This window comes from Coffea arabica, chromosome 10c, assembly GCF_036785885.1.
Source record: "Coffea arabica cultivar ET-39 chromosome 10c, Coffea Arabica ET-39 HiFi, whole genome shotgun sequence".
Classification (NCBI taxonomy): Eukaryota; Viridiplantae; Streptophyta; class Magnoliopsida; order Gentianales; family Rubiaceae; genus Coffea; species Coffea arabica.
In genome coordinates, this window is record NC_092329.1 from 26,795,844 (window position 1) to 26,820,331 (window position 24,488).

Here is a 24,488-nt window from a genome sequence, read left to right on the forward strand (position 1 = left end):
AATCGAGAAGCAGCTCAATGCTAGAATTATTATGGTGTCTCATTATCCCATTTGGCTTTCAAACCCTGTACCTGTTCCGAAGAAAAGTGGAGAAGTGCGAGTCTGTGTTGATTACAGGGATCTTAATAAAGCAAGCCCGAAAGATGACTTTCCGTTGCCAAACATCCATATTCTCCTAGACAATACCGCAGGACATGAGATCGCATCATTTGCTGATTGTTTTGCCGGGTATCACCAAATCTTAATGGCCGAGGAGGACAGGGAAAAAACTGCTTTTATCATGCCCTGGGGGACATTTTGCTACCGAGTAATGCCATTTGGATTGAAAAATGCCGGCGCCACCTATCAAAGGACTATGACCACCCTGTTCCGCGATATGATTCATAAGGAGATGGAGGTTTATGTGGACGATATCATTATCAAATCCGAGAGAGCGGAGGATCACTTGATTGACTTGGAAAGGTTATTTGAAAGATTGAGAAAATATGATTTGAAACTAAACCCTGCAAAGTGTGCATTCGGGGCCCCTGCCGGAAAGTTATTGGGATTCATTGTCAGTAAGAAAGGTATAGAGATAGACCCGGCAAAAATTAAAGCCATTCGTGAGATGCCAGTGCCAAGAACGCAAAAGGACGTGAAGAGCTTTTTAGGGAAGATTAATTTTATTGGGAGATTCATCGCTCAGTTGACCCACACATGTGAGCCTTTGTTCAAGTTATTGAAGAAAAATGTGCCACTACATTGGAGTAAAGAGTGCCAGCATGCGTTTGATAAAATTAAAGACTATTTGTTACACCCCCCGGTTTTAGTGCCACCCAAACCCGGGCGACCTTTGATCATGTATCTATCGGTGTTGGACGAAGCTATGGGATGTGTATTGGGACAACACGACGAATCGGGGAAGAGGGAGCAAGCCATCTATTACCTCAGTAAGAAGTTCACTGCGTATGAGGCCAACTATTCTTTTCTTGAGAGAAGTTGCTGTGCCTTAGCTTGGGCCACTCAAAAGCTGAGGCATTACTTGCTCAGTCATACTACTTACCTCATTTCCCGCTCCGACCCTTTGAAATATCTGTTGGGAAAGCCTATGCCAACTGGGCGTATGGCAAAATGGCAGATGATTCTTTCGAAATTTGACATTATTTTTACTACACAAAAGGCAATCAAGGGCCAGGCTGTGGCAGACCATTTGGTTGAAAATCCACTGAAAGATGATTATCAACCGCTTCACACTTATTTTCCGGATGAGGAGGCCCTGTTCGTGGGTATAGCAGAAGTTATGAATGATCAATGCCCAGAGTGGAGATTGTTCTTTGACGGTGCGTCAAATTCGTTCGGGGCCAGTATTGGAGCTGTTCTAGTATCGCCTGAAGGAAAGCATTACCCTGGTTCGGCCAAACTCCAATTTTTCTGTACTAACAATATGGCTGAATATGAAGCTTGCATTTTTGGGTTAAAAATGGCGTTAGAAATGGAGATTAGGGATTTACTAGTGTTCAGCGATTCAGATTTGCTTGTACATCAGACTCTCAAGGAGTGGATCACTCGGGATTTAAAATTCTTGCCTTATCATTGCAACTTACTGGAGTTAGCAAATAAATTTAGGAGTTTGGAATTTCGGCACATTCCACGTGTCAGAAATGTCTTTGCCGATGCACTGGCCACCTTATCTTCGATGATTCAACATCCAGACGAGTTGGTAATTGAACCTATCCACATTCACTTGCAAGAAAAACCTGCTCATTGCCTAGTTGTGGAAAAATCCCCCGATGGCCGTCCCTGGTACAGTGACATTAAGGAATTTCTCAAAACAGGGTCCTACCCTCCTGAGGCCGATGTGACTGCCAAAAGCTTCTTGCACAGATTATCATCTAAATTCTTCTTGAATGGAGAGGTGGTATACAAAAGAACATCGGATTTGGGCCTTCTGAGGTGTGTTGATGAGGACGAAGCAGAATACCTGATGAAAGAAGTACATAGTGGAGTATGTGGATCACATATGAATGGCCACTTATTAGCAAAGAATATCATGAGGACCGGACACTTTTGGCTTACTATGGAGCATGATTGTGTAGTTTTTGTTAGGAAATGCATCAAGTGTCAACTGCATGGAGATGTTATACGCACTCCCCCTACAGAATTACACAGTATGACTGCTCCCTGGCCATGTTCAATGTGGGGCATGGATGTGATTGGAACCATTGACCCTCCCACTTCAAATGGGCATCGACTTATTCTAGTGGCAATTGAATACTTCACCAAGTGGGTTGAAGCTGAATCTTAAAAGCATGTGACTAAGAAGGTGGTGACGGACTTTCTAAGAAAGCATATCATTTGTCGTTTTGGAGTGCCGGAGACATTAATCACTGATAATGCCAAAAATCTCAACAATGACATGGTGGATGGTTTGTGCGAACAGTTCAAAATCAAGCATCGAAACTCCTCTATTTATAGACCACAGATGAATGGAGCAGTAGAGGCTGCAAATAAGAACTTGAAGAAAATAATCCGTAAGATGATTGAGAGACACCGTGATTGGCACGAGAAGCTCCCTTATGCATTAATGGCATATAGAACTGCTATTCGGACTTCTACTGGGGAAACTCCCTACAATCTCATGTACGGAATGGAAGCAATTTTGCCAGCCGAAGTCGAAATCCCTTCGTTGCGCATTTTAATGGAGGCCAAACTGGAGGAGGCTGAGTGGATTCAACAACGTCATGAGCAGTTGTCTTTAATCAATGAGAAAAGGTTAAATGCCATTTGTCATGGTCAGTGTTATCAAAAGAGGGTAGCCCGTGCTTACAATAAGCGGGTTAGACCACGAATATTCACAGAAGGAGATAAAGTTTTGAAACACATTTTGCCAGTACAAGAGGAAGCTAAAGGGAAATTTGCACCAAATTGGCAAGGCCCTTTTATTGTCCAGAAAGTTTTGCCCGGAGGAGCGCTCATTCTTGCAGAAATGGATGGGCAAGTGTTCCCTCAACCAATCAATTCAGATATGTGTAAGAAATTTTTCATATGATAAATGAAATTTTCCTTCTAAGGTTAATGTAAAGAATAGAATGAAAAGTCAGGCCTTCTTCCTTTCCAATCAAACATTCTATCCCTAGTTATCCCTTTTTGAGCCTTCAGAGCAAATCATTTCGTTTGACAACCACTAAGAATCGCAAACCCCACACTGGGCAAGTTTTGAGTTAAAAAAGTTAAGAAAAAGATGAGGGGTTTCAAAAAAAAAAAAGAAAAACGGAGAGCGAAGAAGATGAAAGAGAAAAGAGCTTCAGTTGAGAATAAATTAGGGCAGGTTTTGATTTAACCCTAAAAATAGGATTGGCGTAACAATGCGATCTCAGATCATGTAAACCACGTTTGAAATCCGCTTTCAAGCCTTAACCTTTTCTAAGCACCCCACCAGACCCCATTACAAAAACCTAAAAGTCCTAACTTCTGTTCGTTATATTACCTTTTTAGGACGATTTCTAATCAAGTGGCACATGATGTCAAAAACATCTTCACCTATTTTGCAAGGGAAGAGTTGTATACTGATGCCATTATTTCTTCAAACACATTTCTGGATTAATATGGGCGACAGACAAGATTTGTTTGTTAAGTGAAAACCCGCAAGGGCACCTTAAAAGAAAAAGAAAAAAGAGAAAAGAAAAAGAAAAAGAAAAAGAAAAAAAGAAAAAAAAACAATAGGCGGGGGCAACCTTAGTGAAAACCCGAAAGGGCGCTAAGGTAGGGTTTCATAAGGAAAAGTGAGTTTGGATCTGAAGAGCTGGTGACTTAGTTCATTGGAAATTCTCCTTACGTTGTGATTCTGTTATCAAGCATTTGAACTTCCGAAGATTGATATCCAAAGGGTCAAAAGTGGCATTTAGTTTGAGAACTTAAATGTTCAATTTATAAAACACAAAATTTGAGTATACAAGCTTATCTATTTGAAATGATTTTTCATGCAATAAAAGTGGAGGATGGTGTTTATATTGTTAAGAATTTTTCATCATGTTCAATTTGAATGTTTTTCATGTGTTGCATGGTCACATTTGTCTCTTTCGTTCTATCAAATGGCAATACCTATGATTTATCGAAGAAAGTGGATACTAACTGGCCTATTGGTTAAATATGAGGAATTATGGGAATTTGATATTGTTTGCAGGGTCGGTTTGAAGTGCTCGCTTCGTCAAAAGAGAAGCCCAAAATGCTCATGTTTACACTTTTCTTGAAGAAGAGGTTGATTGGATGGTGGCGGTATTATCTATCATTATTCCTTTTCTTGCAGGTCTGACAATCCAATAAGCATCACATTGGGGCAATTTTAGAGGAAGTTGTTTATCTTTTTCTCAAAAGTCTACGAGAGTTTTATGTGAACAGACCAAATGAAGAATGAAGGCAGGCTAGGGTATGGATCCCACTGACCGATTGAAAGCAGGCTCGGGTATTCATCCCACTGACCAAATGAAGAATGAAAGCAGGCTCGGATATTCATCCCACTGACCAAATGAAGAATGAAGGCAGGCTCGGGTATGGATCCCACTGACCAATTAAAAGCAGGCTCGGGTATTCATCCCACTGACCAAATGAAGAATGAAGACAGGCTCGGGTATGGATCCCACTGACCGATTGAAAGCAGGCTCGGGTATTCATCCCACTGACCTTTTGAGTTTACATGTTCCAACTCACAGCGGAATAACACAGATAAGTATTTGGTGTCCACTTCTTTGTCTTAAGTTTCGTCGAAACTCAGACAAAGAGGGGCAAACTGTAGACACCAAATTTTTACTTATTTCATTTTTATTTATTTTACTTTTATTTTTTAATTGTTAGTTTTTGTTTTTTACTTATTAATCTCAGGGTTTTAGTTTAGACATCTTTTTAGCATTTTAGATACTAAGTTTTTTTTATTTATTTCTTAATCAGTCGCTTAATTTTGATTTAAAAAAAAAAGAAAGAAAATTACTCACAAAAATATACTTTAACTCTTTAGATTCAATCAATGAATTTTGTTGTTTGTTTATCCTAAATTAATGGGAATTAGTGAAAATAAAAGGAAAATTGAAAAATTGAAAAAAGGAAAATCGTCACTCAAAAAGAAAATCTAGGCTTTTTTATCTTTTATTCCTTGTTTTTGTTCATTTCATTCGATTGTTTACTTAAATTATTATTTCGGTTGATTTTAGTTTTTGTTTAATTAAAGGATTCATTGTTAAAAAAAAAAAAAAAAACTCACGCGCGTTTGCTAGGCACGCTCTCTGCTTCTCCTTAATATCATATTAGCAGAAAACAAAGCCGCAAGTTTGCAGCTGCATTTTTCTTTCAGTTCTTTTCCTTGTTTTTTTAGCTCCCTTCGATCATGTTAGTACTGTTACACCTGGCTTTCATCGACAAGCCAAAAAGCAATTTAGAAGTTGAGGCCAATCCGATGGCTGAGAGAGAAACGGTGACCTGAAGCTGTTTATGAACCATCGAGATGAGATTTTAGGGTTGGAGTCTGATATAAAAAGGGAGCTAAGGATCTAGAGGGGCTGGGGAGTTGACGGCTGAAAAAAGAAAGGGGCGGCTGAGTTTGAGTGAGAGGGCCAGAAGTCTGAGAGAAAAAGCCAGAGAATCTGGGCAGCGAGAGAACTAAGAAAATAAGCGAGGGAAAGGAGAGAAAAAGAGTATGTGAAACAGCCGAGAGCAAAAGGGAGAGTGATAGATAGGGCGAAACGAGAAGGCCAAGCAGGGGATCGCTACTGGGAGTGCGAACCTTCACTACCGCCAGCCTTCCATCGTCACCAGCAGCTCTTCACCGAAGCAAAGGAGGAACAAAGGAGTAGCAGCAAGCAGAAAGAGGAGATTTTCAATCGAACGAAGGTCCTGTTATCGATCATTTCAGTTCCTATTTGGCTCTTGAAGGGCGTAAAGGTAATAGCTTTACCTGTTTTTAGTCGTTGGATTCATGGAGTACTGAAGCTTTCTCTCTTGTATGCGTTTTACTGTGTGAATCTGTTTAAGATGATGAGACTGTGAGAAGCCTGGATGTTGTTCGGTGCTTTGATGACTGATGTTGAGGTTCCTTTTGTGAGTTTGGCCTTTTGTTCTTGGGTCCTTAGGTTGAGAGTTTGCTGCAACAAGATTGAATCTTTCGACTTGTTGCAGCAGTTCAGACATGTCGGCTTCTTTTCCTTTGTTTTGCTGAAGCTGTGACTCATTTGACCTTGATTGTTTTGTTATCTATAATTGAGTGAAATACCATGAACAACACCTGGAGTTAGAAATGTGTTTAGAAAGCCCATAACAGAAAAATCCGCTGCAGCGTCGTCCATGTCGTCTTGGCTACATTGTTTGTCTTCCTTTTTGATTCACTGCTGTTATTCATGGAACTAGCATGACTGTGTTTGTTTCAGTTTAGGAAATGTTCAGTCAGAGTATTAGGAAAATGAAACTCTGTTTAAAATTTGCTCATGGAATTTGTGGTCCTCTTGTTTGGCTGAAGTTACAAGCACAAAATCTGCTGCGATACGCATGAAAAATTTTCGGCTTATTGCAGCAGTACATGCGGATAGTTGTTGCTCCCTTTTGTTTGCTGAACTTGTGGTTTGGTTAACATGTTCCTTTTGTCTGTTGTTTGATTGTTGTGTCATAAACATATCAGCTATCAATTAGTTTTGAACCTGAGGGGAATGTTAACTATGCAATTAGTATCCATTTCTTGTCTAGGTTCAATGACTGGAAGAGCTGAAGTTTCTTGCTCATAAGCGTAGCCTATGTCCTGTTTCTCTATGATGATTTCAGTGTAAGGTTGAAGAGTGGGATGTGTTTCTTTTGTTGTTGTTGAAAGTTTTAGTTGGCCGTTGCAAATAGATGATAAATATAGCTCTGCTGCATTTTTTTTTATACATATATGGTTGCACTTTCAAGCCATTAGGAAGCACTGAACTTAGATTTCGCAGGGAGTTCGTGGCTGAGTTTCTTGCTCTTCCACGATTATTTTTTCTTTCTTTTGAGTGTTAGCTCACATTTTTTGTTATTCTGAGATGAATTGGGTCTTGTGTCTTGTTTAGAAGTTGATGCTTGCCAATGATATATTTGTTTGGCTATCAAATGCCGCATATTGCAAAAATGGCAGAAGGAAAATCACTACAGCTTTTGCCGCAAGTTTTGGTTTGCATGCATGAAAATGTTTTCAAAAATTGCATTTCAACCCTACAAGTCTCCTTTTATGCTACTATGGCCCAAGCAATTAAAAAATTAATCAAATTGATCCCTTAAACTTTCTTTTTCCTTTCAATTGGAGCCTAATTTTGTGAATCATGGACTATTTAGTTATTTAAATGCTTTCAATGATCCAACTTCATGTTTATCTGGTTATTTGAGATGCCTTGACCCTTTCTTTGCTTTGGAGGGTTTTGAAGCTAATATTTCCTTCATTTCATTACCATTGCAAGGGAGGTAACTTCTATTTTCTTGATTTTATTTCTCCTACGTGCTCCTACGTGTTATGTGTGAATATGCATGCTTTAATTCGCTTTTCATTTTATGTTAATTGCCTATTTCACTTTCTATTTATTTCGTCTTGTTTAATTAGCAAGTGATTTGAAGGCACTTGAATGCCAAATTTGTAATAGTTAGGTATTTATTTTATTTATTTTATTACGTTTCCCCCTTTAGATTGTAGTAGGCTTCCCCCGAATGTAATAGACAGTGCTTTCCTTGCTTTATTCGTTCTGTGTGATTTGCATGCTTACGTGCTACGTGTTACTCGCTTTCCTAGGGTCTTGCATCTAGATATCATGCTTACGTGCTATGTGGTTTATGTGATTTACGTGTTTATTTGCTTTATTATACTTTACATGATTTATTTGATTGTAATGAATGTGTGACGTCACCGCACTAGTCCAACGCTAGTTGTGGTCCTTTTTCTCGTCACCACACTAGTCCAATGCTAGTTGTGGCCCTTTTGTTCCGATTTCCCACTAGTCCAATGCTAGTGAGGATCCATAGACATGGGCTAGTCCAATGCTAGACCCTTAGGAGCCCCTCGAGCATTAGATCATGGTTGTATGATAAAATCACTTCATTTCATGCATATTTTCCACCTTTTAGGATCTTTACCATGTTGCATGGCACTTTTCTTATATATGTACATCCCCTATCCCGTATTCCCTCCTTATACATATATCACTTCCCCCATATTTTCCCTTATATGTACGTTACTTACTCCTTTGCATGAAACATGACATTAGACTTGCATTTCATTTAGGGAATAGAATTAGAGTAGTGCATTTGCTTGATTAGATAGGAAATACCCCTTGGATATGGGATATGGACGAGTTTGGCTTTTCTAGCTTTAGCACGCTCGTATTCCCTCTATTAAAGGGAAAATCGAGTCACGAATAGTAGCCCCGTACCCGACATGATGCATTCCTTTAGGTCACTTATATTTGTATTTGTATAATTATTTTATTTTATTTATTTTTCTTCTTAGAGTCTCATAGCCTTGCATAAATTCTTGACTTCTTCGAAGAGTTTTATTGGGCATCGCAATTAATGCGAGTGGCACCATTCGAGTTTTGAAGAAAAATTTCGACCCCCCCGATACCCTTTTAGGTCTAGGGTTTGCATTCATATAGTCATCCAAATGTGATAAATCATTAGGTTAAAATTAGAAAAACCTTTGACTAAATCACGCAACTAGCCTTGGCTAGGTTGGAAGGGTGCCTTGGATTCTTATCCTTGCCTTCCCTTTCTTCAAATGTGACTCCCGAATCTTTTTCTCTGATTTTTGTAGACTTGGAGTCGTTTAAAAAGGGTTTTGTACTTTTTCCTTTAAAATTCATTTTAGGGTGACTTGGTACACCTCAACTCAATACCAAGTGGCGACTCCATTTTCCATTCAAAAACCCTTTTTAAACTATATTTTTTGGGCCCAAATCGTCGCACTTTTAAACCCCATTCGTAGGCCCTTTTCATTCATTTTTCAAAAACTCATTCTTTAATCAAATAAATCAACAATCCATTTTTCATAAGCCGTTTTTATATTTAATTTTAAAATGGGGCGCGACAGGTGCCCTGGTGGATTTTCAAATGAAGAGCAGTGTCAACTTCACACTTAATCAATTCAGATACATTTAAAAATTCCTTGGCATCAGTATATGAGCATCACTTGCCAATTAGAAATTTCTTGACAGAGATATTGCAAAGAAACAGAAGTCAGGACTTTCGCCTTTTGTAATGGGGTCTGGTAGGGTGCTTAGAACGGTTGAGGCTTGAAAGCGGATTTTCAAAAGTGGTTTGAATGATCTGAGATCGCATTATTGTATTAACCCTCTTTTAGAGTTAAATCGAACTTGCCCCAATTTATTCTCAATTGAGGCTCTTTTCTCTTTCATTTTGTTTTCTTTTTCAGCCTTCTGCCATTCTTTTGAACTTTTCCAAAAATTTGCCCCAATTTATGCTCAACCGAGGTTCTTTTTTTTTTTTTTTTTGCCTCCTTTCTTCTTTTTTTTTTTTTTGCTTTTGTTGCTTTATCACTTTTCACCTCTTGGGACTTTTCTTTTTTCCAACTCAAACTTGCTCCAATGTGGGGTTTGCGATTCTCAGGAGTTGCCAAACGAAATATTTTATTCTGAAGTCTCAAAAGGGACAACTAGGGATAGAATGTTTGATTGAACAGGAAGAGGGCTTGACTTTGTTCTGTTCCTTACATTAATCCTGAAAGGAAACTTTCATTAATGCGAAATTTCTTGCCTGCATCTGAATTAATTGACTGAGGAAGACTCCTGTTCATCTATATCTATGAAACATAGGTGATTCGCCGGACAAAACTCTTCCTTTTTCTTATCTTTTTCAAAATTGAAGCCCAGATATAATCAAATTTTCCCAATTTGCAATTCCCTATTTTCTTTTAATTTTTGCCTTTTCTCTTTTTCTTGCAAAATTTCCTCATCTCCTTCCCCAATGTGGGGTGCGATCATAGGTGCAGCGAAAAGAACCACCCATTTTTAGTTCAAAGGAGGATGCAAGGGGTAAATAGTGTTTAGGTTGTAGAAACGATGACCAAAGCATCATTCTTACGCTTCATGACAACCAAAATAACGAAACACTCATTGGGAATCCACTCCCTTTTGATATTTGAAAATCTTCCGATGCAGGGTAATGATCATTAAGGCTCTCATTTGAAACGAAATTATTCTTTTAAAGGCTCAAATGGGAGAGCAAATGATAAAATCTGTATAGATAGAGAAATGAACACTTGAAGTATCATTCCAAATTTTCAAAAGAAACAAGAATAATGCACATTTTGCTTTCACTTAGATGTGGATTGAATCTGATTAGACACAATGGGCATTTTCAAGCAAAGATTGTTCCAATTTGCAATTTATCAATCAATGTGACTGATTTTATTATGGGGTTAATAGAAACGGGCAAAAATATGAATTGTACAGTGAAGGAGAAAAAGGTATCGCATTGGGTCTTTTGAGTGATCTCTTTTGATTCTGAGAACTCTTATTGTATAGTTTGGATCACCAATCTAGTGAATTTTCAGGCTAGAGATTGAAAAATCTCAATTTAGTCTTATTTCTTAAAATTCATCATGAAATCTCCAATAAGAAAAAGAAAGAATGAAATGTACATGATTATATAGAAAACAATAATTGTCTAAAACTTTATTGCTGAAAAAGTTTAAAACAAAATTTATTGTTTAATTATAATACAAATGAGAAGAAAAAAACTTCTAAAGAGCTCCACATATATACACTTTTTGTCTCCTTTTCTTTTGGGCCAAAAATGTATTAACAAAATCAAATAAACAGAATTTTCCTTTGAAAAATAATTACAAAATCTCTCAGAGACTTTAGCCTAGAGCCTTCTGATGGATCTTCCATGTTTTCATTGTAGGATCTGCCCAAGAATCAAATAATACTTGTAGTTCTCAAATTTTAGCAGACATAGAAAAATATTTTCACCTTATTAAAGCATTTTTATGAATGCAGGAGAGGGGGAAAAACAAAAGAAAAATACTCAGAGTTAGTAGGTAAGACTACAAAATCAGTATGCATGTCCTATGGGGGAGCCCTTTTATGCCAAGGGTAGGCCTAGCATGAAAATGCAATCCTTTAGAGTAGGCACCATACAATACTTGATGAATGCGATCAACTGATTGACAGTTGGTTGGAAAGCAATTTGAAAATTTTGGGTCAATTGAACAGCAGGAAACCTCTAAATGAAGGAATGGTTTTGGTTGGCACAGGAATTCGTACAAATCAATTTAATTTTGACGAACTTGATATTGGACATTTTTTAACATGGGTCGAAACCCTAATCTATCCAAATGAAATGAATGTAATGGGTGATTTTCTTAAAAACAACTAGTCGTTCCAATTCTAGATTTGACATAGAAACCCTAATTGGTCAAATGGATCGAATGAAATTGATAAATTTTGCTGGATTGCTCTAAAAATAGATAGATTGAATGAACTTGAAGATTTATTCGAAAATGACTCGATCACCCTAAAAAAGGTAAATTGGTTAAATGAATTAAATAATATTGATGATTTATTCAAAAATCGACCAGATCACCCTAAAAAGGATAAATTGGTCAAATGAATTGATTGAAATTGATGATTTATTAAAAAATCGACCAGATCACCCTAAAAAGGGTAAATTGGTCAAATGAATTGAATGAAATTGATGATTTATTCAAAAATCGACCGGATCACCCTAAAAAGGGTAAATTGGTCAGACGAAATGAATGAAATTGTTGAAAAATCGATCGAATGGTCCTAAAATGAATGAATGGATCAAGTGGAGTCAATGATTTTATTCAAAAAATGACTATATTGTCCCAAAAATGAATGATTTAACAAAAAGAATGGGATGAATAAATTGGTCAAATGGATTGAATGGAATTGATGGTTTATTCAAAAATCGATTGAATTGTCTACCTATTGGTAGTTTCAAAAAAAATCATTGCAATGCGTTAGTCTATGAGCCTCCTAAAATCAAGATTTAGCCTCTATATTTGTCATCTCAACAATGAGGAATCATTTGTGAATTTTTTCAAATTAATGTCCTTTACGCGAGAGAATTTTTTTACCAATTTTGTTTAAAATGGCCAAAAGATGATTGTTAGATGCTCATATTCCAAAGATCGCTCTATGAAAATGATCGGATCCTACCTTATCTTGTGTACTACCCCTTTGGATGGTACAAAATGTAAACGTGCAAGTCTTCTTGGATTAAATATCCGAGACACGAGATGGTTTATTTCTATCACGGGATTCCCTAAATGGCATTCCCTTTCTAGGGTTTATGCATGATGCCATTTTATAAAAGCACGTAAATATGCAATACGTGACCTAAAGGGAACCCCTTTTGGTATGCCAGGGTGAGTCTAAAATGACATGGATTCATGGTGCAAATGCAAAACATTAAATTTTAAACGTGTCACATCAAATAGGGTAGGCTCCTAGAGATTACCATGCCAGGACTCTTATTTTCTAAGCTTATGAATGCAATGGAGACAAAAGCCACGAAAAGTTAGTTCAATCAGACAAATACACATAACACATTTACAGCAAAACAATACAAAGAGATAAAACAATAAAAGGAATAGAGGGGTTGGATCCCTCCCGTCGTGAATGGTGTCCCTAATAGGGTAAGGCAGACTCTACCCTAGGTAAACTATCATGGATGCATGAGGTATTGGCTCACTAATGCATCTAAACTCGACAGGTTTTAGGTCCCTGAGCCTTCAGATTTGGAAACCAAGGGTCATCAATCACAAGGTTCTTTGTCGGTGGCTCGAGCGATTCCCCAGACATTGCTACGCACACATCGTGTCACGGCTACATGTCTGAGTGAATCTATAAAAAATTCTTAACCTTCGACTAAAAGCTAAAGGCTATTAACCCACAGCGTAAAGCGGAAGATTGAATGACCCCTCGGATCATGCTACGCACACGTCGTGTCGCTATCACACGTCCAAATGGGTCGCCTAAAATCCTAATAGGGTGGAGTGGCATGACAAGCCACTAAAAGAAAAATAAAGGAGGGATAAATAAAGCGTATGCACGTATGCTAGTGCTCCTTTTTGGAGGGAGGGATCGAGAACCAACGCGAGACTCTAGGGTAGTATCCCCACCCAAATGCAATGCAAAGCGCGGGATAAATATAAATAAACCATCCATCCAACACATCAATCGTACGAAATGGGTAAGGGAGTGAGTTGATACGCGTGAAATGTAAAAATCCTAAAAAGGAAAAATGCAACTCTAAACATCCAAATGCGATATATAAAAAGGTTAAAAGAAGAAAAAGATTGACTAAATCAAATTTGCTCGGACTCTCAAAGTCCCCAGTGGAGTCGCCAACTGTCGCACCCCATTTTTAAAGAAGAAAAATAAAAGACGAGTTTAGAAAAAATGGCTTTTGATTCAATTTTTGATTGGAAAATGAATTTTTGATTTAAGAAGAAAATGACAAAAAAATGGGTCTAAATGGGAGTTGAAAATGCGACGATTTGACCTAAAATATAGTTTAAAAAGGGTTTTTGAATGAAAAATAGAATCGCCACTTGGTATAGAGTTAAGGTGTACCAAGTCACCTAAAAATGAATTTTTTAAGAAAAAAGTAGAAAAACCCTTTTTAAACGACTCCAAGTCTACGAAAATTAGAGAAAAAGATTCGGGAATCACATTTGAAGAAAGGGAAGGCAGGATAAGAATCCAAGGCACCCTTTCAACCTAGCCAAGGCTAGTTGCGCGATTTAGTCAAAGATTTTCTTATTTTAACCTTAAGATTTATCACATTTGGATGTACTATATGAATGCATACCCTAGACCTAGGAGGGTGTCGGGGGGTCGAAATGTATTTTCAAAACTTATTTGGTACCAATCACATTAATTGTGACGCCCAATAAAAACTCTTCGAAGAAGTCACGAATAATGCAAGTCATGAGACTCGAAAGAAAGAAAAAGTAAAGAAAATAATAATATACAAATGTGTATGACCTAAAGGAATGCATCATAATGGATGCGAGGAATTTATACTCATGACTTTCAACGTTCCCTCTAATAGAGGGAATACGAGCATGCTAAGGCTAGAGAAGCCAAACTCGTCCATATCCCATATCCAAGGTGTGACGACCCCACTTCTCCCAAGGGCGAACCCAAGGGTATCGGCGGGCCGCCTGCCTAGCTCGCGCCAGGACTCAAAACTTAAAGTTCGAAAGAGCACTAAATACAATATATACAATCCCAAAAGAGTTATAATTACATTCTCCAAAAGTATCGAGTCAAACCACCAAAACAAAAACAAACATCCTAACTGTTCAACTATTACAAGCCAAACTAACTATACTAGTATACGAGCCAAAAGTCCCCGCGTCGGCCCCTGCTAAGGAAAACAAAAGGAATGGGGTAAGCTATATGCTTAGTAAGTAAACAGGGGCGAAAGCATAAATTTCACGTAACAGTTACACAATAAGAGTAAAGCAAAAGCAGAAAAGAACAACATCATATAATAAGGATACGGGTGGCTCCAAAGCCAATTCATGTGCCATGCATGATCTCCTGCCGACACTCCGTCGACCACAAATAATAGTCCGTAGAACTTCACTTGTGCACCCACCGACACCTTATCACCCTCACTGGCCAGTCACCTCACAAACTTGCCCGGGCGAACGAAATCACAAACTTGAGCTTGAGTCACAAGCTCGGGTCACAAACTTGGTCCCCTTCTCGATGAACCGGATTCACAAAATTGGTTCATAACATGAACCTACAAACTTGGTGACCTCAGACTAAGTTGGACTGCCTTCGACCAAGCCCTAACCGCCTCGAATAGTCCAACCAGGTCAAGAGTTCGCCCCAAACTCACAAACTTCACAAAATTATTCAAAATCACAAACTTTGCAAACTTCACAAACTTTATTCGAAAGTCGCCCCGAGCCACAAGCTCAAGGGTTTTGGTTCCAAAAGGTTCATATACATATGCCAAGTACAATTATACATTCAAATTAGGGTTTAGGTCGAGTGCGATAAAGTACACCCTCGCCTAAGTGCCCTTTTCACATATCTCAAACACATAGCAAAGAAAACACACCAAACTGGCCTGAATACTTACCCAATATACAAAAGTAGTACTAAAGCAAAATCGCTTCGCGCGTGTTCGCTAGTAGTGGGCCCCACCGGCTCCGCCTAGCTCACCATTGTCTGAAATAGAAGATTGTGTCATAATATATCACAAACGGCCACTAACGTAGTTAAAACAAGCAAAACGGCAAAAATGGCACGCGCCAGTGCGGAAACGGCAAACGGGACGGCCAGATCTGCCATCTCAAACCGTTTTGGTCAAAAGTTAGGCTAGGAGTGTCGGATCAAGGTGGGTGAGACACCGTTTCGAAGCTAAAAGGAAGAGCTACAACTTTAATTTAGGTATCTCAACCCAGATCTCAATAGATATAGGTCAAAAATGCATGAAACAGTGCCAGCTGTTTCATTGCGGTTTACCAAACAGGCCCTGTTTGCAAGGCCGTAACTCACGGCTCAGAAATCGAAATCAAGAAATTCCAGAGGCGTTAGAAAGCTGAAACATAAGGATAAAACTTTGATGTTTTGGCCAAGATCTGAATCCACTCAGAATAGAACGAAAATCGAGTGCCAAAATACCCGTCAGAACTGTCCAGATACAAGGCAGTTCTGACGATCTATATTGTTTGGGTCATAACAGAAGCTACGGAACTCGGATTCCGATGTACTTTATACCGTTTCGAAAATGAGACCAAGATCTAAATTTCTTATGAAGGAGTTGACACCCAGATCGAATGGGATCAATACGGAAAAACCCACGGTCAGAAACTGAAATTCAAAACGTACACAAACGAACGTCTAAAACAGGCCTGATGGTTTTGTCCATAACTCAGGATACACTAATCCGTTTGACCTGAAATTTTACAAGTAGATTCAAGACCTAAGAAGTTACAATGTTGAAGAAGGCCACTCAATCCAGTTTCGAGTGTAACTAGGTCAAAAATGCATGATACTACACCAGCATCGCAAAAACAGATTCACAAAATGTATTCTAGCACAAACATCATAAAACAGGCTACCTAAGTCCAAATTCCGAGATTCCAAAGCCATATGAAAGCTAAGATTTAAGGCTACATCTCATCAGAAGACCATAACAACCAATTCAGAAGCAATCCCAACCAAAACAACCAATTACAATCGCAGTTCTTACATTCGGCCAAAACCAGAACAGCAAGGGTAAATTCGACTTTTCTCACTCTACGCTACGCCGATTGACCTGAAATTTTACAGACACCTATAAAATCTCATTACCTACAACTTTCATGTTTTAAGCCAAGGCCAATTCGGCCTCTATCTATGACCAAAATTTTCGGACAGAATGAAGAACCAAGAACCCTAATTTTTCCAGATTTCTTCCAAAACAGAAATTACTTGAAATCTTCCACTTTTTCCACCCTCTAGAATCATTATATACCATTTCCAATCATCGTAAACAACCACACCATCATAATCCAATTAAACCAGAAAAATCATCATAAAATAGAAAACTTCACCAAATCACTCCAAACCAAGATAAAAACCAGAAATTTCAGCACTTGAATCACCAATAAGCATAACATAAGCATCATTAGGTGTAGTAGGGTGGTTCAAGCCTCACTTACCAAGAAACAAGAGAGAGGAAGATGTTGGTCACCTTAGCTCTTCCAAAAAACTTCACTAAACAACTTACTAACACTAATAGGAGAGGTTTTATGGAGTAAGTTCAAGATTAAACGGTTAAGTTGTTGATTTGGGCAAGATTAGAGCAAGGAATTGAGAGAGGTTTTTCTTCTTTTGCTTGGAGAGAGAGTCGGCCAAGAGGGAGAAAAGAATGAGGAATTTTTGGTTATTTTTGGTGATTTATTTGGTCAAAATAGAAAAAGGTGAATAGTGGTCTTATGGTAAGATTAAATCTTATGGTGACACTTGTCACCTTTTATTAAATATCTACCTAACTTTTCTCTCTCATATCAATCCAAATTGCAACCTCTACTTATCTCTTAACACCCGGTAAATTAAACCCAGTATCCGAAACTTAACCTAATCGGTCAAATTTTTCCGAACTTTTCACACTAGTGGGTCCCACGTCCGATATACGTTCTTAATTTCTCAAAAACTAACTAATACTAGAAAAATCATCTAAAAACTCTAGTTACTCAATAAAAATTATCTGGGGAATTTTCTAATAAAGAAAATGTAGGAAAACGGGTTTTCAATCTTAACTGGAACTGAGGGTTTAAATCTTAATCCCTACTTAGGGCTTTCAAAATACTCCCAAAACCAAACGTTACCGCCCAATTAATGAATATATCAACGTAGAACGAACTGGGGCCTCACAATCTCCCCCACTTAGGACAATTTCGTCCTCGAAATTGCAATCAACGAGCTAAGGGTTGAAAAACTCGAAATAATCAAAAGATCAAAAGGTGTACATATATATACAAGTCACGCCAAAATGTACGCAATATAATGCACCATATACACCAAGAGACATTTCAAGTTAGACAAAGTCAAGTGCAGCAAGTACTATAGATGCAGGTATTAACATACCACAAGTAAATGACATGTAGGGACAATACAAGGGCAAATGAAAGAAACGCGACTTGTCGTCCCACACTCAGTGAAAACCACCCTCGTCCGGTTTCTTACTCCACTTCCCAAAGTGCCCGTTGATCTCTTGTACTCACTCTAGCCAGACAAAGCTTGTTCATGTTCCCCAAAATGCAAATCTCAAGTACTTAGCAGCGCCTCAACTCTGGAGTACTCAGGCACAAGAATCCGAAATAAGATAATTCACATCTCAAGCTGCAGTCCCAAGAGTAAACTATCTACAATCGAAATTCCTACCTGACGAACCTACCTATGGTCCTCAGATACCATGAGAAAGATTTAAGGCCTATAACATTTATGATCCATAACTTATGCTTGACCGAGCATCTAGTCCTTCATACTTATTCACCACTTCATCCAGGCTCACCCCGCGCAGAGACCACGCGAAGCAGCTATAGGTTTTATCCCTCAATTGCTTAACTTTCAAATAAAATCAAATCCCACAGTCCGGCATCCTAAACTTTCAGCCTAGGATACACTACAGAGATCTGAAGCCTAAGCTCTGATACCAACTGTGACGACCCCACTTCTCCCAAGGGCGAACCCAAGGGTATCGGCGGGCCGCCTGCCTAGCTCGCGCCAGGACTCAAAACTTAAAGTTCGAAAGAGCACTAAATACAATATATACAATCCCAAAAGAGTTATAATTACATTCTCCAAAAGTATCGAGTCAAACCACCAAAACAAAAACAAACATCCTAACTGTTCAACTATTACAAGCCAAACTAACTATACTAGTATACGAGCCAAAAGTCCCCGCGTCGGCCCCTGCTAAGGAAAACAAAAGGAATGGGGTAAGCTATATGCTTAGTAAGTAAACAGGGGCGAAAGCATAAATTTCACGTAACAGTTACACAATAAGAGTAAAGCAAAAGCAGAAAAGAACAACATCATATAATAAGGATACGGGTGGCTCCAAAGCCAATTCATGTGCCATGCATGATCTCCTGCCGACACTCCGTCGACCACAAATAATAGTCCGTAGAACTTCACTTGTGCACCCACCGACACCTTATCACCCTCACTGGCCAGTCACCTCACAAACTTGCCCGGGCGAACGAAATCACAAACTTAAGCTTGAGTCACAAGCTCGGGTCACAAACTTGGTCACCTTCTCGGTGAACCGGATTCACAAAATTGGTTCATAACATGAACCTACAAACTTGGTGACCTCAGACTAAGTTGGACTGCCTTCGACCAAGCCCTAACCGGCTCGAATAGTCCAACCAGCTCAAGAGTTCGCCCCAAACTCACAAACTTCACAAAATTATTCAAATCACAAACTTTGCAAACTTCACAAACTTTATTCGAAAGTCGCCCCGAGCCACAAGCTCAAGGGTTTTGGTTCCAAAAGGTTCATATACATATGCCAAGTACAATTATACATTCAAATTAGGGTTTAGGTCGAGTGCGATAAAGTACACCCTCGCCTAAGTGCCCTTTTCACATATCTCAAACACATAGCAAAGAAAACACACCAAACTGGCCTGAATACTTACCCAATATACAAAAGTAGTACTAAAGCAAAATCGCTTCGCGCGTGTTCGCTAGTAGTGGGCCCCACCGGCTCCGCCTAACTCACCATTGTCTGAAATAGAAGATTGTGTCATAATATATCACAAACGGCCACTAACGTACTTAAAACAAGCAAAACGGCAAAATTGGCACGCGCCAGTGCGGAAACGGCAAACGGGACGGCCAGATCTGCCATCTCAAACCGTTTTGGTCAAAAGTTAGGCTAGGAGTGTCGGATCTGGTGAGACACCGTTTCGAAGCTAAAAGGAAGAGCTACAACTTTAATTTAGGTATCTCAACCCAGATCTCAATAGGTATAGGTCAAAAATGCACGAAACAGTGCCAGCTGTTTCATTGCGGTTTACCAAACAGGCCCTGTTTGCAAGGCCGTAACTCACGGCTCAGAAATCGAAATCAAGAAATTCCAGAGGCGTTAGAAAGCTGAAACATAAGGCTAAAACTTTGATGTTTTGGCCAAGATCTGAATCCACTCAGAATAGAACGAAAATCGAGTGCCAAAATACCCGTCAGAACTGTCCAGATACAAGGCAGTTCTGACGATCTATATTGTTTGGGTCATAACAGAAGCTACGGAACTCGGATTCCGACGTACTTTATACCGTTTCGAAGCTGAGACCAACATCTAAATTTCTTATGAAGGAGTCGACACCCAGATCAAATGGGATCAATACAGAAAAACCCACGGTCAGAAACTGAAATTCAAAACGTACACAAACGAACGTCTAAAACAGGCCTGATGGTTTTGTCCATAACTCAGGATACACTAATCCGTTTGACCTGAAATTTTACAAGTAGATTCAGGACCTAAGAAGCTACAATGTTGAAGAAGGCCACTCAATCCAGTTTCGAGTGTAACTAGGTCAAAAATGCAAGATACTACACCAGCATCGCAAAAACAGATTCACAAAATGTATTCTAGCACAAACATCATAAAACAGGCTACCTAAGTCCAAATTCCGAGATTCCAAAGCCATATGAAAGCTACGATTTAAGGCTACATTTCATCAGAAGACCATAACAACCAATTCAGAAGCAATCCCAACCAAAACAACCAATTACAATCGCAGTTCTTACATTCGGCCAAAACCAGAACAGCAAGGGTAAATTCGACTTTTCTCACTCTACGCTACTCCGATTGACCTGAAATTTTACAGACACCTATAAAATCTCATTATCTACAACTTTCATGTTTTAAGCCAAGGCCAATTCGGCCTCTATCTATGACCAAAATTTCGGACAGAATGAAGAACCAAGAACCCTAATTTTTCCAGATTTCTTCCAAAACAGAAATTACTTGAAATCTTCCACTTTTTCCACCCTCTAGAATCATTATATACCATTTCCAATCATCATAAACAACCACACCATCATAATCCAATTAAACCAGAAAAATCATCATAAAATAGAAAACTTCACCAAATCACTCCAAACCAAGATAAAAACCAGAAATTTCAGCACTTGAATCACCAATAAGCATAACATAAGCATGATTAGGTGTAGTAGGGTGGTTCAAGCCTCACTTACCAAGAAACAAGAGAGAGGAAGATGTTGGTCACCTTAGCTCTTCCAAAAAGCTTCACTAAACAACTTACTAACACTAATAGGAGAGGTTTTATGGAGTAAGTTCAAGATTAAACGGTTAAGTTGTTGATTTGGGCAAGATTAGAGCAAGGAATTGAGAGAGGTTTTTCTTCTTTTGCTTGGAGAGAGAGTCGGCCAAGAGGGAGAAAAGAATGAGGAATTTTTGGTTATTTTTGGTGATTTATTTGGTCAAAATAGAAAAAGGTGAATAGTGGTCTTATGGTAAGATTAAATCTTATGGTGACACTTGTCACCTTTTATTAAATATCTACCTAACTTTTCTCTCTCATATCAATCCAAATTGCAACCTCTACTTATCTCTTAACACCCGGTAAATTAAACCCAGTATCCGAAACTTAACCTAATCGGCCGAATTTTTCCGAACTTTTCGCACTAGTGGGTCCCACGTCCGATATACGTTCTTAATTTCTCAAAAACTAACTAATACTAGAAAAATCATCTAAAAACTCTAGTTACTCAATAAAAATTATCTGGGGAATTTTCTAATAAAGAAAATGTAGGAAAACGGGTTTTCAATCTTAACTGGAACTGAGGGTTTAAATCTTAATCCCTACTTAGGGTTTTCGAAATACTCCCAAAACCAAACGTTACCGCCCAATTAATGAATATATCAACGTAGAACGAACTGGGGCCTCACATAAGGGGTTTCCCTAATCTAATTAAGCAAAATGCACTAATCTATCCCTATTTTCCTAAATGAAATGCAAGTCTAATGTCATGTTTTCATACAAAGGAATAAGGAATATATATACAAGGGGAACATGGGGTAAGGGATATTTTATTAGGGGAAATATTATGTGAAAATGATAAAGATCCTAAAAAGTGGCAAAATATGCATGAAGTGTAATGTAATCATACAAACATGATCTAACGAGGGAAGTCCCTAAGGGTCTAGCATTGGACTAGCCCATGTCTATGGATCCTCACTAGCATTGGACTAGTGGGAAATCGGAACAAAGAACCACAACTAGCGTTGGACTAGTGTGGTGATGGGAAAGGAATCATAGCTAGCATTGGACTAGTGTGATAACATGCATTTATTACAGTCTAAGAAATCAGATAAAGTATAATGAAGCAAATAAACACATAAATTACATATAGCACATAACACATAAGCACGATGTCTAGATGCAAGACCCTAGGAAAGCGAGTAACACATAACATATAGGCATGCAAAAACACACAAGGCAAATAAAGCAAATAAATCCCTAACTATTACATTCGGGGAACCCTACGACAATCTGAAGGGGGGGAAGGAATAAAATGATATAATAACCTAAATATTACAATTGTGGCATTTAATTGCCCTCCCAAATAATTACAAATTAAATTAAAATAAATATACAAAATTAAAACAAATAAAGTAACTAAATGAACAAATATAATGAGAATATTCAAAAAGAAAAAGAAGCATGCAATTTCACATGTAATTTCACATAAGTGCACATAGGACCAAATAAGTCGAAATAAGGGATAGGGTGTACCTCCCTTGAGTTGGGGCTCTAATGAAGTGAAGTCACTTATTTACCCTCCAAAATACAAAGAAAAGGTCAAGGCATCAATTTAATTAACAAATAATCATAAAAGATAAAATTGAATTGTGAAATTGAATCAATTAAATCATATAAACAACCCACATTCAATAAGTCAAAAGAATAAAAGATTAGATTACAAACATTAACAAAGTTTTGGGGTCAAAATTAAAGAAAAATAAAGTTTAGGGACCTATTTGCAATTGAATTAAGGACCTAATCGAAAGAAATTGAAAGCTTTGAGGGCCACAGTAGAGTTAAGGAAAAACCCAGGGGCTGATTTGCAAATTCCATGACCAGATTCTTAACCAAACAGGTCATTGGGCCATTTTATTTATTGCTTGGGCCAAAGCTACCCAAACCCAAACGAAAGTCCAAGGCAAAGAGAGCGGGCTAGCGTAATTGTTCTTACCAATTGAATCCAATTAAATTAATCACAAACCCAATCCTAAAACCCAACCCAAAGTGTTGGGCTCTATCTTCCTAAGCCCAAGTCAGAAACCCAACAAAAATAAACTAAAACCATTTTTACAAATCCAAGCAAAAAATTATTACCCAACCTAAACCAAAACTAAACCCAACAAGATTAGTAAATCAATTATTAAGCCACAATTATGATCTAAATCCCAGAATTAATTTATCCCAAAAAGTCACATAAAATAGGGCAAACATAGAATTAAGCTTTGTAGACACCAAATTTTTAAATAATTTGTATGCTTTTTATTTCTGTTTTAGTGATAATTCCTATCTATTTTTATTTGTTAATTTCATGATTTTTGTTTAGACTGTTTGCATTTTTATAGCATTTTAGATCATTATTATCTATTATTTTTATTTTTAGTTTTCAGTTTTGTATTCGTTTTTTTTGCCCTTTTAGCTATTTATTTTTATTGTAAAATTTTTAGCACAAAATTTGTCAAAAGAAAAATTAGGCATGAAAAATGTGTTTTATTTCTTTTATTGTTTATTAATTGAAAAAAAAAGAAAAAAATCATTAATCAAGCACGGGAAAAATCTTAGTTTGATTTTTATCTTTCGTTACTAGTTTTGTGCTTTTTATTTAAATTTAAATTATCATTTTGTATTGTTGATTAATTAAGTGATTAAAAAAAAAAGGGGGAAAAATCCACGTTTTGGTTTCGGCTGCAGTAGAAAGGATTTGCAGCTGCATTTCTCGGCTATTTAGGTTTTGGCTCCGTTTGATGGTCATAGTACAGACCACCTGGCTTAATCCAGAAATCTCAATGGTTGAGCATCAAGAACCATCAGATGGTTCCCCAAAATGCAGCCGACTTCATCCAAACCATCGTTGAGAGGGTTTAGTTTTCTAGGGCCATATAAAAGGAAAGAGGTGACGGCTGAGAGCAAGGGTTTTTGGGGGAACAAATGATGAAAAAAATGGGATGGTTGAAAGGGCTGAGGTTTGAGGGAAAAGAGAGAACAACGGCGGAGGAAACTAAGAAAACTAGAGAGAGCTGAGAGGTTGAGAAAGGGAGAAAACTGTCGGGGAAAGAAAAAAAACAAAAGAAAAACCGAGAGACTTTGGACGGCTGTAAAAACTAAGAAAGTGAGCGGAGAGCTTAGGAAAAAGGAGAGAAACGAACGGTAAAAAAGACAAGCTTTTAGGTTGAGAAGGAAGAGATCTGGGCAGAGAACTGAAGGGAAAAGCTGGCGGGAGCCTCAGGAACGAAGGAGGAAGAAAACGATTTCGGGTAAGAGTGAAGCAAGCAAGGGAAACCTTGGACAGTGAGGAAAACAAGGGTTTCGCAGGGATCTGTTTGCGCAAGGACCTGGATCTGGTTTTGATTCTTTAAAGGCTAAAGGTAATCTTTCCATCCTTTATGTTCATGAGTTATGGGGTCTACATCATAAGTTTCAGAATCTCTGCTGCTACGGATATTGCCGTGTTCTTTCATTTTCTTTCTTCCTGGTACTTGCTATTTGTGCATCTGATAAAAAGGGGGAGAAGCTTTGATTCATGTTTTGCGTTAAGTAACGTGTAAAATATATCAATCCAAGGCTTGCTCTCTGTGACAGTTTGTCTCTTCTTTCTCTGTTTCGTTTTCCCGCACAAGACTAGATTTTTGTATTTAGTTGCTAAAGTTTTGTGTTAAGAATGGAGTTTGTCATTCTCTTTGAGCCAAAACTT

The 24,488-nt window shown here is 38.1% G+C and overlaps 1 protein-coding gene across 1 annotated transcript; it reads left to right on the forward strand.

Moving 5' to 3' along the window:
- Positions 1–2,395: 2,395 nt before the first annotated feature.
- LOC113739034 (uncharacterized) lies at positions 2,396–3,028 on the forward strand. Its single transcript, XM_027266282.2, has one exon. The coding sequence runs from the start codon at positions 2,396–2,398 to the stop codon at positions 3,026–3,028; it is 633 nt and encodes a 210-aa protein (XP_027122083.2).
- Positions 3,029–24,488: the final 21,460 nt, after the last annotated feature.